At 39.6% G+C, this 15,228-nt stretch overlaps 2 protein-coding genes across 2 annotated transcripts in view; one reads left to right on the top strand and one right to left on the bottom strand.

The window, feature by feature from the left end:
* The window catches only part of LOC143746058 (uncharacterized), a 211,342-nt gene that overhangs the window by 87,596 nt on the left and 108,518 nt on the right, over positions 1-15,228 (top strand). The gene's annotated exons all lie outside the window — the stretch shown is intronic.
* LOC143746120 (uncharacterized) overlaps positions 1-15,228 on the bottom strand; it is a 37,232-nt gene that overhangs the window by 5,313 nt on the left and 16,691 nt on the right. The window contains exons 2-7 of the mRNA XM_077237887.1: positions 3,374-3,436; positions 2,869-2,931; positions 2,366-2,428; positions 2,017-2,058; positions 1,220-1,300; positions 962-990 (exon numbers count right to left, since the gene is read on the bottom strand). Of these exons, the coding sequence (XP_077094002.1) occupies positions 962-990; positions 1,220-1,300; positions 2,017-2,058; positions 2,366-2,428; positions 2,869-2,931; positions 3,374-3,436 (341 nt within the window). The remainder of the gene's footprint in view (positions 1-961; positions 991-1,219; positions 1,301-2,016; positions 2,059-2,365; positions 2,429-2,868; positions 2,932-3,373; positions 3,437-15,228) is intronic.

Raw genomic sequence — 15,228 nt, 5'->3', positions numbered from 1 at the left:
AAGGAAAGAGCAAACGCATAATAGGTGTCTAAAATGCACACGCTTCCGATGAATCATGAATGAAATTTAACTTAATGTCGTTAAACTGAATGTACGAAGGAAACTGCTGAAATACAATATTAATTACACTGAAATAAGAGCGCGTGGTTTATCCATCAATCAGACGCGCATTAAAGTTGCATTCGTAATCGTTACAGCACAAGTAGACAACCAGCGCGTTTTCTTTCAGAATAAAGGAAAATGTTCAGTATAAAGAGAACAAAGAGTATTACATGAGGAATACTTACTATTCCATGAGGAAAAGTTAGTTAAGGTTTAGTTGGGAAAGTTCATGGTGTTTTTAGTCTCACAATGGAAGGATGTTTAATGTACCAGGAACACATTAAGGTTGTGAATCCATTAACACTATCCTACAAAATGGTTAGCATAAAATGAACTAACAATTCTTTTAAAGCCTTTTTAAAATTTGGCTTACATTTCTATGCTAATTTATAGGCTTTGGAAATATGTTTTATAATAATAGATTCATTAAATCTAACATGAACTAACATTAACAATAGACAAAATATCGTTGTTGTTTTTTTTGCCCACTCTCTGACCCTCGAAGACCGCTGTGTAATTCACACTAAGACCCATTGTGGGAAGCATTTAAATAATCCTATGAATGCATATAAAAAATGAAGAATCGAATCAAATTAATTGATTCGCATCGAATTTTAATGTGAATCGCATTGAATCGAATCTTTTCTGAATTTGCAAAAATCGTTCTTGAATCGAATCGAAAACCTATGAATCTTGAATCGAATCGATGTGATTCGCTGCCTACCCAAAGATTCACAGTCATGGTAGTGAAGCATCGAGTTACGTCGTTGTAGGGGAAACTCACCGCTGACTAATAAGAGTGTCATATTTCAGGGTCAGTCCTTATAGACATTAATAACTCATGGTTATTAATACTTACCACAGAGTCACCAGTCCCTCTTCTGTTCCCTGAAACATAATGTCACGGAAAGTTTATGATCAAACACACACACAGTCTCTAATGCAGATGACAATCGTTTTTAAAAGAGTCTAGAAGAATTCTAGTGTTGTAGAATAGAAACATTATTTTTGTTAACTCATTGATTTCTCTTCACTTTTTGAGAAATAAATTGGTCTCAATTACATATTTATTTTATCAGATGTTTTTGTCCGTTGTTACAAAATATGAAAAACTCACCTGCTCTTTTTTTACGAATCACACAGAGAATAAGAGCCAGAAGGAGAAGAGCGAATGAAGCGGCAACAACAATCACAATCACTGCAAGTAAATCGATGCTTGTGATGATGATTTTATAGAAATTGATATTGAAATTGATATCTGTAGACTAGCAGACTGTACATCATATGTTAAAGCAGCACTATGCAGTTTTTTTAGCTTAACTCAACAGCTTCGGAGTCATTGGAATGGTTATATGACTTTTTTTCGGGTTGAATGGTGGCCGTCCTGCTCCCCTCAACATTTATATGCTAGCCTTCTGTGTCTCAAACATACCTCAGTGGACATGGCTTCATGTGTTTGCCAGCTTCTTTGAAAACAAATGCACATGGCCAGAGGGAGAAGATGGGAGGGGGGAGATTTGTCAACGACTTTTTACGACAGTGTTGTCAAATATCTATTCCGAAGCTGTAGGGGGACCTTAGAGAAACCTGCGAGCAAAAAGCGAGAATACGGCGAAGAAATTGCCAAAACTGCATTGTGCCGCTTTAACTAAATGATTGTGACATGATTGTTTATGATTGTCTGGATGAGAATGATGTGTCTGACATTTAATGACAGGTACTTTTTACATTACGGGATTGTAGGTGATGTACAAGAGAATGGAATTAGAAAGTGGTGTAGATTAGACAAACTAAACACATTTAATGACAAATCTAAATTTGTGATCAGCTGTTTGAACAACTCCAGAGAGGATTCAGAAACTGATTCTAGAAAACTCCATGAGTCGGTCAAATGAGGATGATGAACATACACACCTGGATTCAGTGCTGTTGTTGTAGTTGATGTAGTTGTAGTTACTAGTATTAAAAACAAGACGGAAATAGAAATATTATTTTTCATGAGTTTGCTGTGATGTCTGGAATAAGTGTTGCTGTAGTTGACATTAAAACTTAAAAACAAGATGGAAATATAAAAATATCATATTTGAATGCATGAATATCCTTTGAGGTTTCAATACTGAAATTACAGAATTATTAATTATAATTCAGGCTGATTTTACTGTGGTGGGATCAAACCACTGAAGCGAGAGTGATGATGTGTGACAGTGATCATGTGATCATGAAGTGTGTGTAGGAGCTGCTGCTGTAGTTCGTTCATACACACCTGGATTCAGAGAGTTTGCTGTGGTGTCTGGAGTCAGTGCTGTTGCTGTAGTTGATCTTACAACTATTAAAAACAATATGGAAGCAGAAATATGATTACACAATGTCAAGGCATTTATCTGACAAACTGCTATAGTGTAGAGCGGCTCCGCATCAGTGTGACGCTCAGTTCTGGGGCTGTGATGACATACTAACGTGTTGAGTTGTGTTTAATAAATCCTCTCTATGATTGTATTAATTTATCATAGGAGTGGCGAGAGTTACACTAGCTGTATATTATGATTATTCTGCATCAGACAACCGACTGAACAAGACCGGTTATATGTATCAAAACTCACTGACAAATCTGACTAAAGAGCTTCTTTATGTAGATAATATTTGTGATGATAAACCAGTCTGTGAGAGCCAGTGTAAACACCTGAAGCGAGAGTGATGATGTGTGACAGTGATCATGTGATCATGAAGTGTGTGTAGGAGCTGCTGCTGTAGTTTGTTCATGCACACCTGGATTCAGAGAGTTTGCTGTGGTGTCTGGAGTCAGTGCTGTTGCTGTAGTTGATGTTACAACTATTAAAAACAAGATGGAAACAGAAATATGATTACACAATGTCAAGGCATTTATTTGACAAACTGCTATAGTGTAGAGCGGCTCCGCATCAGTGTGACGCTCAGTTCTGGGGCTGTGATGACATACTAACATGTGTTGAGTTGTGTTTAATAAATCCTCTCTATGATTGTATTAATTTATCATAGGAGTGGCGTGAGTTACACTAGCTGTATATTATGATTATTTTGCATCAGACAACAGAATGAACAAGACCGGTTATATGTATCAAAACTCACTGACAAATCTGACTAAAGAGCTTCTTTATGTAGATAATATTTGTGATGATAAACCAGTCTGTGAGAGCCAGTGTAAACACCTGAAGCGAGAGTGATGATGTGTGACAGTGATCATGTGATCATGAAGTGTGTGTAGGAGCTGCTGCTTTAGTTCGTTCATACACACCTGGATTCAGAGAGTTTGCTGTGGTGTCTGGAGTCAGTGCTGTTGCTGTAGTTGATCTTACAACTATTAAAAACAAGATGGAAACAGAAATATGATTACACAATGTCCAGGCATTTATTTGACAAACTGCTATAGTGTAGAGCGGCTCCGTATCTGGCTGCGTTTACACATAGCATTAACATGCGACCTGTATCCGGATGTTGTCCGCTACACATTGAAAAGACAAGTGTAAACGCATCCATTACGTTTCCATTACTGCATCTATCCACCTTATTCTGCTCTAAACAATGCGTGCCGCCATGATGACCACTCCGGTTGCGTACTTCCGGTTCGTATTATATCATTTGGATTCCATTGAAAAGGCTAATAATGGTATGCTCTACAACGGCAGTGCTGCTATAATCCACAGGGTAAACTTAAGTGAGTTTAGTGATTCAGGTCAAATGGTTGTGATATAATGATTATGTTAAAACACAACCAACATCATCAGATCACCTTTTCTATTTGATCGTCTGGCTGTTATAACTCATGTACAGCAGCCAAACATAATCTAAAGTTAATAATGTGAGGGTCAAGAGCCCAACTAAAACAAACACTGATCACCATAATGGTGACATAAAATTCCGGTTTTCTCCTTCAGTGATTCTGCTTGTTAACATCAGGTGTCTTCAATAATGCTCAATCATCACTCAATTATTCACTTAATTATCTCATTAACTTTAACACTGCTTCAGTGTTCATTTAACACTCAGCTCAGAGTTTAATTGGGTCGCTTAAAATGACTTCCATGATGTTGAATTTACATGAACAAATTATGTTTTTTTAACGAAACCCAGTTATGTGGAACCGGTGGAACCTTTTTACATAAAAAATTTAGTAAAGCCAACACATCATTTTTTTGAGTGTAGATAACACAAATGATGCGTTAGGGGCTGCGTTTACAGATTTATTAAACTCCTTTGGGGTCAAGCAAAACGTCACCGGACTAATTATAGTTTAATTATTTAATTTAATTATATCATATGGAACCGATCCAACCGATATAGATATTGTACCGCAAAGTGATGATGTCACTGATCATTACATGGTAACTTGCATAATACGTACTGCTGAAATTTGTCATGTTGCGCCACGTTATCGACCAGGCAGAACAATCCTTCCAACCACTATAGAAAGATTCTCAAATAGCTTACCTGATCTATCTCAGCTGCTCAGTGAACCCAAACAAACAGATGAACTAGAGGAAATGACTAGCAGTTTGAGCACCATTTTCTCTAGTACAATAGAAATTGTTGCACCAATTAGATTAAAAAAAGGTTAGAGAGAAAACTAAAGCACCATGGTACAACAGTGCTACGCATTTTAACAAGAGAGAAACTCGTAACTTAGAGCGTAAATGCAAACAAACTAATTTAGAGGTCTTTAGAATCGTGTGGAAAGACAGTATGTCACGTTATAAAAAGGCTCTAAAAGCAGCCAGGGCTGAGCATCTCCGCAAACTAATAGAAAATAACCAAAATAATCCAAGGTTCTTATTTAACAGCATGGCTAGACTAACAAATAAACAGACATCACCCGAGCAAAATATTCCGTTACAGTATAGTAGTAATTATTTTATGAATTTCTTCAATGAGAAAATAGAAAGCATCAGAAACACAATTGTAAATGTACAATCTTTTATGGTGTCTTATGATTCAGCCTCAATTATGGCCCCTCTAGAACAACTACACCGCTTTACAACTATAGGACAGGAAGAGCTAAATAAACTTATCATTGCATCTAAACCAACAACATGTTTATTAGATCCAATACCCACTAAACTACTGAAAGAAGTGTTACCTGTAGTGGAAGAGCCTCTTCTCAATATTATTAACTCGTCTTTATCTTTAGGTCATGTTCCAAGAATATTCAAACTGGCAGTAATAAAACCTCTCATTAAGAAACCGCAATTAGATCCAAATAACCTATCAAATTACAGACCCATTTCAAATCTTCTATTTATGTCTAAAATACTAGAAAAAAAATGTGTCCGCTCAATTGTGCTCTTTCTTGCAAGAAAATGCTATCTATGAAAATTTCAGTCAGGATTCAGACCGCATCATAGCACAGAAACTGCGCTAGTTAAAATTACAAATAATTTACTTTTAGCTTCTGAACAAGGCTGTATCTCAATACTAGTTCTACTCGATCTTAGCGCTACGTTCGACACTATAGATCATAAAACACTCTTGGATCAACTACAAAACTACACTGGTGTTCAGGGACAGGCATTAAGCTGGTTTAGATCGTACTTATCAGCACGTTACCATTTTGTCTGTTTAAATGGGGAAAAATCGAAGATAACGTCAGTAGACTATGGAGTGCCGCAAGGATCGGTGTTAGGCCCTCTGCTATTCTCAATATATATGCTGCCACTTGGTATTATTATAAGAAAACATGGAATTAATTTCCACTGTTATGCTGATGAGACTCAATTATACATATCATCACGTCCAGATGAAAACACTAACTTATCTAAATTGAAAGAGTGTCTTAAAGATATAAAATGCTGGATAACTTGTAATTTCCTGCTATTAAATTCAGATAAAACGGAGGTATTACTTATTGGTCCAAAAAACTACCCACAAAACCTCGTACAATACAACTTTAATTTAGAAGGATGTCCTGTTACTTTATCCACTACAGTAAAAGACCTGGGTGTTATACTAGACCGCAACTTGTCTTTCGAAAATCATATATCATATGTTACAAGAACAGCCTTTTTCCGCCTAAGAAATATTGCTAAGCTACGTAACATGCTATCTGTTTCTGATGCAGAAAAGTTAGTTCATGCATTCATGACCTCGAGACTAGATTACTGTAATGCTTTATTAGCTGGCTGTCCTGCATCCTCAATAAACAAGCTACAGTTAGTGCAAAATGCAGCTGCTAGAGTTCTTACTAAGTCAAGAAAATATGATCATATAACAACAATTTTATCGTCTCTACACTGGCTACCTATTAAGTTCCGTATCAATTACAAAGTACTACTACTGACCTATAAAGCCCTAAATGGTTTAGCTCCTGTGTATTTAATGGACCTTCTTTCGCACTACAATCCATCACGTTCTTTAAGATCACTAAATTCGAGGCTTCTGGTCATTCCTAGGATATCTAAGTCCACTAAAGGAGGGAGGCCGTTCTCGCATTTAGCTCCTAAACTCTGGAATAGCCTTCCTGATAGTGTTCGAGGTTCAGACTTGCTGTCCCAGTTTAAAACTAGATTAAAGACGCATCTCTTTAGCCAAGCATTCACATAATGCTTACCTTTTATACCACTGTTGAATCAGATCGAATGCATTAATATTATGAACATCAGCTATGCTAATTATTTCCCATTTGCCTTGCTGCTGTTATCTCGGGACGCTAGTCCCGAGGTAAATGGCGTTCGTCAGCTCCAGTTTGTATCCAGCCTCTGACGGAGACTTCAGAGTTCCCAACACCTGCGAAGAGACGACTCGACGCCTGCGAAGAGACGACTCGACGCCTGCGAAGAGACGACTCGACGCCTGCGAAGAGACGACACGACGCCTGCGAAGAGACGACTCGACGCCTGCGAAGAGACGACTCGACGCCGGCGATATGTTATGCCCAAAATTAATACATGATTAACTAACTGTATTTTTTCTATGTACTCTTCTGAAATGCACTTTCTGTAAAGCTGCTTTGAAACAATATGTATTGTGAAGAGCGCTATACAAATAAATTTGAATTGAATTGAACTTCATCACTGCAGCTGCAGACGCGTGAGAGTATTCACACTGGAAGCGTTTCTACAGCATCACAGCAGCGGCTCCAAAGCTACATATAAGCGAACAATTATTTACAAAGGCAACTATAAATTTATTTTTAGAAGTTGGTAAACCATAAAAGGTAAACAACAAAACAACCAAGAAAACAGCTCCAATTTTGTCGTTTCAGTCATAGCCTAGACTACTTTCGATATGTTTACAAGACTGCAAACTCCGCGGATAAAACACACACACATACATGTACAAAAAACCACACACTCGGGTTTGATATAGGTTGTGCTATGTAGCTGTCTGTGTATTTCATAAACTAAAAGAAAGTTTATATATATAATATTTTCTGGCTAGTTTACTTTATTTTTTTTTTATTTATTTTTTTTATAATACACCATAGGCTACTTTCACCCAAACTGAATAATTATAAACAAGTTTAAATGGGTAGCTTAAATCTTAAGTCTTCATTCTCTTTTTTGCCTACTCCAGTTCTTGTTAAAACTCACTAGAGATTCTTATTCTGTGCATTTTGGGCACTTTTTGTGTTAAATCAAATTTATTTTGTCAATCAAAAGTGTGCTTTCAAAGTCATATTAGTGTTGCAAAGTCATATTAAAGAGCCGATCGGAACACCGAGCATTCACACCGCACGCAGAGGCGGCGCGGCAGCACGTAACAGGAGCAGAGCAGGAGCAGCAGTGCCGTAATAGTTTCGGCGACCTGTCTATTTTTGCCACACCGCTAACGCTGAATTAAAGTGACAATGCATTGATCATGGCCAAAATACACAGCAGCTTTACCCAAAAATCGCATTGACGATATCTATTGTGTTTTAAACAGTCAATCAAATGTCCTTCATCAATTTAAAAAGAAAACAAATGTCCAAAAACAAACTTGTTGCCCAAATTACAAAAACAAAGATGAACCAAACGTTATATAATATATTAATTAATAAAATAAGCTTCTTAAAAAGTCTTTTCTCTTAAATGTATTTGAAAACGAAATAAAGCAATGCCAACTTATTCAGTACTCTGTACGCCGCGGTTCAGCCACGCGCGTCAAACGCTGCCAGTGTGAAAGCAAAACGCGCGTGTCCTGCTTCCGCTCACCGTACGCACTGCTCCTGCGCTGCTTACGCCCTGCTAAAGTGAGATGTTTAGACAGACCCGTCGCCAGACCTCAGTCTTAGGGGGGGCATATGAAATGTAGGGGGGGGGGGGGGGGGGGGGCACAATTATTATTAGCCTATAGTACATGTATTTATAATAATCAACTCTAGTCGGGCAGCACGGAATCATCACGTTAAACATATAACCAATAATTACACAGAAGCAATGTTATGAATATCCATAAAACACTTGACTAAACAACATATTAGATGTAACACTAGAAGCATCTCTCAAACATTGCATTTTAAAGCAGTCAACAGAGTGATATGCATTGCCATGACACACACACACAACACACACACACACACACACACACACACACACACAAACACACACACACAGCCTACACACGCACGCAAATTCACTCGCACAAATACTTTAAGTGGAGGCAGTGCTGTCCTCTCTCCAGTCCCAGTACAGCGGGAGGAAGCGTTTCTCCGAGCAGAACGTCTTCATCAAAGTATCCTTCCACTCGGAAGGAACTGAAGCGAGTAAGCCGGCGAAAACTCGTTTTGAAACAGCTTTCAAAAATGCGCGGTAACAGTTGAGCGGCTTAGTTGTATGTCACGTACGTAGCCTAACGTTCTTTTGTAAGGCCGTGATAGGCTGTTGCAGTGTAGTTTCCCATCAATCAAACTAAATCACACCATTGTTTCTTTATATTTTTAATATTTTAATGATAAAGAATGCAACATTAAAGCAACACAAAATTAGCAACTATGATAATATTAAAATTTAATTAAAATTAAATTATCTATGCCTCAAGTTGGGGGGGCACAAGCATTTTTTGGGGCGGGCCCGGCCCCCTATGGCCCGCCCATAGCGACGGATATGTGTTTAGAGATGTAAGAGAGATGTTACTGTATCATTTATTCCTGGTTTATATGAGAGTGAAACACAGTTGAGCTGCTCGGCAGACTCGTCGCCGAGCCTAGAAAAATATCTAGCATGCTACGGCGTTTAAGACGAAAAGACGCACCCTTTTTTTATGTTGTATGTTAGCCCCCTTTTTCCACAATGGTCTCCTAAAATTAACGCCAGAAATTCTGATTCCGATTCTACAGAAAATAAATAATTTATAGTGTTACAAAAAAAAAAAAACGTCATAAAATCGTTATATTATATGACATCAGAATGAACAAGGTAGTACAAAATATATTATTCACTGTTAACAATATTAATGTCTATTTGAAGGCAATGGCAGCGTGATAATAAATAATTTATATGTGAAATATATTACAGTCTTGTATGATGGCCAAGAGCAGCGGTGGTCCTCGCTTGGGCTGGCGTCATCTCTTATTTTAATAGTTCAATTGTTTAGTAAGGCTCTACCTGAACTGCTAAAATAGTCTTATTATCTTAAAAAGCGAAATGGACTATATCGTGAAGCATATACCTTGGCCCATCTAAATCATTATAATCAGCAATAAAGGGACCCACAGCAGCCACTGTACACAGACTTAAAACAGTTGCTGCTGTCATTTCCTTAATAAGTAGCCTACAGCCTGCTACTCAATGTTGTCAGCTATCGGGTAGTCTTCCGAAATTTAAAAGACATACACCAACAGACCAATACAAAAGAAACGAAGCGGAGATAAAAATACGGTCGGACCTTGGAGTCGAACCCCTGTCAATAAGAGCAAAACGACACAGCTCTCCATGCACGCAGACCAATGCCCTACTGAAGATATAAAATTTGCTTGGTAATCTAATGTAATGGTAATGTAAAGAGAGTCTACAATCATACTGTATATAGCCTACCCACATATGATAAAGGGAAAAAGGGGGATAGGCCTGCACGTGCCCAATGAAGAAATAAAAATATGACATGATAACAGTCCAAACACCAGTCCTAACAACATTAGAAAAACAGAAGCCTTAAGGGGATCGCCATTCAGATCGACAATCTACAACATGTCTTCATGTAGATGGGCTGAAGTTTGAAGAAAAGGGTGGGGCTGATTATAATATTATACAATACGCCGCTTTTTACGCCGTCTTTGTCAGACTGAAGCGCCGCAAATGACGGCGCATTATGGATGGCCTGCGGCGTCAGAAACGGCGTCATTGGCTGGATATAAAAAACGCCGATAATAACGGCGCTTTTGCTTTGTAAACGCCGTAAAAATAGGCGTTTTGAGAATGAAACGCGTTTGGTTAGTGGCGAAATTTGAGCCTTTTGGCGTTCCATAGATTTTTGCCGTCATCCAAACATAAACATGCAGCTACATCTCCGATATAAACATGCTGTACTCACCTCCAACTCTCTCTGTAGCACAGACAATCCCTGCTGTTCGCGTATGCACATCCACTCGGCCATACTCTTATTTTTTCTTTTTTGGCGTTTTTTTCTCAGAGCAAATCATCGCGCAAACAGTTTGCAGCACTAGTTTCTGTCTGACGTCCATATTCGCGTCCGTGTTTAGGCTTTTGAGATGCGCCTTGCCTCGCCTGAAATGTAGTCGAGAGTAGCGGCTGTAGTGAGAGGAGGAGTGAAAAAAGCGCAGGCAAGCCGTACAGTTTTCTCTTCTCGCAGTGGATCTGACACCTTCGAGATCAATGATGGATATCGCGGGATTCACGCTCGTGCAGTGTTGATAATAAACTGGATGTATTTTAAGTTCTGTTGCTTTTATATGAAAATAAATATAATGAACAAGACACCCAAAGTACTTATTTAATTCCATTCCAAATGAGTGTTTATCAGTCATTTTTTTCTTTAATACAGACATAGTGTTTTTTTATGTGTTGTTTTTTTTTTATAATAAAATGACATTGCATAACCCATAGAGATCACACTGTCCGAGAGTTTGGGAATATTCACACATAACATATACACATAAAACATGATATCCGAGTTTTAAAATCAAACATTTTAAAAGAGAACAACACATCACGGTTGTTTAAACCAATCAACATTAAGCTGTGTCGTCAGCAAGTCGTTTCCCATCATGCTTTTGATCAGCGCAGTCGGTGGAGAGCAACTGCGCGCGACTGCAGAATCCGACACGTGCACCTTGCGCTCGCGAGAGTTTTTTGACACACGTCAGCATGACATCAGAGCAAGGCGGACGGCTCTCGGACACATTTCTAACCGGCATGCATTACGTGCTGATCACCGGTGATCGGTTCTGCGTAGATTTTGCTCATCTCAAACAAGCCTTTTGTGTTCTTCTTCGGCGCGTGCGGTTTCGCCTCATTTCCGGTTCGCGTGATTTTTCGTGACAAAACGTGGTTTGTAGACAAGATAGAATCGTTGGGTGACATAGTTGTTGTCAACTCGTGTAGTGCGTTAGCTCCTGTTGCGGATCAATCACGTTGTGTCGTGTGAACAGCTCAACAACTTGAACACTCCTGCAGGGCTCTCAAGTTTTATCAAAAGTTTAGAGTGAGATTTAGGGGAGGAGCCACCCAAATATTTGCAGCAGCGGTCCCTCGACCCAACCAAATTCGCTTCAATTTTTGCTAGCAGTTCAATTTTGCCTATTGTTCATAATTGACCAGCACAAATGGAAATTATAACAATTGTTAAATCTGATAAAAAAGACAAATTCATCCAAATAAAATAAATAGTTATATTTAAAAAATACAAATTTATTGAAAAATAAAAATAAATTTGATCCCAAACAAGCCAACTGAACATCAGTGCTCAATGTACATAACATTGTGTCATAACAACTTGCCCTGAGCATGTATGTCAAGACCCAAACCGGTCACCTTTACAGGGGTCATCGGATGCCCATTTTCCACAACTTCGGTATGGTTCTTTTGGGTCTTCATGTAAAGTTTGTAACATACTTTGGTTAAAATTTCTCAATGGTTGTGTAAAACAACACCCTTTTTACCTCTTCAAAAACAGCTCTGTTCACAGTGACCCGTTTTGGTGCATGTCTCTTTAAATGATAACAACTTTTTGGCTTTTTGAGGATTAAAAAAAGTGAATGGATTTTTTTCATTGCATGGTGATTGTGTCCACACACTGCAAAGACACATTTATTTGCAAATACCATATAAAAGTGTATTTTGCATCCGATGACCCCTTTAAAAGCAGTTGGAGAGTTTTTGAATGCATCAAAAATAATTTAGCACGAATTTGGCTATACTCCTCAACATCAGCTCTCACTGTCTTTGATCACAGGCAAGAGATATCGTCCAGGAATCGTAAAATCAAAATGCTAAAAAAAAAATTAAAAAATAAATGAAGATGTCCGCAAACCGCATTCATCAGATCGTGCTCTTTCAACGTCCACTCCGTGTGTGCGCGTGTTGTCTAGTAACGAACGAGCTTGCAGCGGGAACACATAATTTACCCAGAAACAACTAATTCTAATTTCTGATTGGCTGGTAGCTAGCATTTAACTCTGTATAACTCGAGACAGATGCTATGAACTCGCAGAGAACTTCCCTCCGTTTGCCTGCGCCTCGGGACAGGTTCCCTTACTCCTCAGCGTGAGAAATACAAGGTGTGGCGTGTGAGCGTGTGAACGGGTTGAAATGCGTGTGTCTCACGCCCAATGCGTCAGACTTGAGAGCCCTGCTCCTGATTTCACTGAGAGCAAGTCATGTAGTGTGAACCCCAGAGTTCAGCCCGACGTTTTAAAATCATGTAGTGTGAATAAGGCAGTAGGCGTGCAGTGTGAAACCAGCTCAGTCTCAACATCCACTCAACCATCTGCACCTGTTCCACCCCCTTGTTTCCAAATCACCTGCACCTGTTCACCATCATTAACCACCAGTATATCTAGCCTGCACTCACATCAGTTCTCTGTCTGGTCTTGTCATTGATACAGACTCTACCCGTTATCCTAAGAAACCATGTGCCTTGTTCATCGTCTGGATCATAATCTTCGCCTTAATACTTGGTCTGCCTGTCTTGGATGTCCTGTTGCCCGTCTCCTCACCTGTGTTCATCATCAGCTAAGTCCCAGAACATCTAGCTCTCCATATCACCCGTTGTGTGTTGCGTCTACTGGGTTGTGTTCAATAAACTTTAACCTATATCCACCCCATCTGTCTGATCCCTTCTGTGTTGTGACAGTATCAGTGTGACACTCAGTTCTGGGGCTGGGATGACATACTAACATGGGATGAGTTGTGTTGACAATGCTCTAATCTGCGGTGTGAATGCTCTAATAGTTGAGAAGAGAGATGTTACTGTATAATTTATTTCTGGTTTATATGAGAGTGAAACACAGTTGAGCTGCTTCCCATAAACCTTCAGCTTTCCTGAATTAAGCCTTATAATTCCTATAACTGAACTCCTACATGGGTCATACTAGGCTTTAATAGACTCTTCTGATTTATGCAATTTATCATGTATGAAATATATTGGGAATTATAAGCATTTTTATGCAGTTTATGACTTTGACCACTAATATTTAAAAAAATTGCCAAACGTATGAAGTCATCAGAAAGAGTAGATCCAGTCTGTGAAAGTTTTCACAAATCTGTCAGAAAAGAGTGTTTTCTCACCTGAATACTTGACAGTGTGTGTGACTGAGGTCTGGAGTTGATTTCTGCGAGTAAGCTGACATCTCCACTCTCTGTTGTTATCTTCTTGTTATCGCGTGTCAAGAGTGAAACTGACGCGCGTAAAAACAAAAGTTTGAAGCGAAATTTACGCGCGTCACGCACGTCAGAATCGAAACCCGTTGGCGGCCATCTTTTTTATGTTGATCGAGCATTCATCGGAGAGTCACCCCTCTGTATTTGCTCTGGAGAGCAGAACGGCGGCGTAGGGGTAATCGTCGCCGTATTTGTGTCCATCAGACCCTTCGAAGGCGAACCCAGTGTGGCGAGTTTCACCATTGGCTCGCTCCAGGAGCTGCGCCTGGATGACGGCGGCTTTCAGCGGTACTTCCGCCTGTCCCGCGCCCAGCTTGATGACCTGTTGTCCCGCATCGGAGCGAGGAGCACCCTCGCCCTCATCCACCTAATCTGTCATTTTTGTTTTGATGATAAATGGAGCCAGCCTCCAAAAGTGATTAATCTGTCCTGTGATTTCTCTCTCTCTCTCGAACAACACTGTCCAGACACGAACTTATGCAGTATGTTGGTTGTCTTTACATTAATAATATTTCATATATCTAGATATGGAATAAATAGCATTCAATACAAAATGAATATGTCTCATATATTGAAATCAAGTTTTATGTGATAAAATATTTGCTTTGTTGTGCATTAGAACCAGTCATATTACAAAATAATTTATTGAAGCCTCCAGATACTTCACCACATGACAGCAGCATGCAGCTAGGCTCCGGATTGGTTAACGCGGCGCGAATTGAGCAGAAGTTCAGATTTTTCAACTCGGGCGGCAGACGCGAATTCGCGTCAAACGCGTGAATGCACAAATAGCACTAACTAAATCATTCGCGCATAACGCGCTTAACGCGGCAGCCGCTTAATTCGCGCCATTCGCGCAAACTTGACGCGCGAATGAGGCGAATTCGCGTCTACCGCGCCGCGCTCTACGCCTCATTCGCGCCGCAGGAATTTTTTACGCGCGTAACGCGTCTTTGCATTGACTTAACATTGAAATCACTCGCGCCTGACGCGCTATTCGCGTCCGGTGTGAACGCACCATTACAGGCAGCTGTCAAACTCACGCGCGTTGCTCAGCAACCGGGAGTGGCGCGAAAACAACTGACAGCTGGTTTTAGCGCTTTAAATGCGGTTTAAACGCCCCTTGGCGGTTGTAGGCTATAAATGATCATATATTATATAATCTTTTATTATGAAAAGAACACCCAAGACATCGGGATCGGCTTTCAGAAAACGAAGGAAGGAGGAGGAAGAAAAACGGGCCCAAAGCAGAGGTATGTAGACTATATCATCAAGCTCACAGCCAGTGGTTAAATTGGGCCGGTGCTCTCAGGGGCTCAGCCCCGGGCCGACACATAAG

Source organism: Siphateles boraxobius, unplaced genomic scaffold (genome assembly GCF_051911475.1).
Source record: "Siphateles boraxobius isolate OS27281-9 unplaced genomic scaffold, OSU_SipBor_1 21, whole genome shotgun sequence".
Classification (NCBI taxonomy): Eukaryota; Metazoa; Chordata; class Actinopteri; order Cypriniformes; family Leuciscidae; genus Siphateles; species Siphateles boraxobius.
This window is presented reverse-complemented; position numbering and strand designations above follow the sequence as displayed.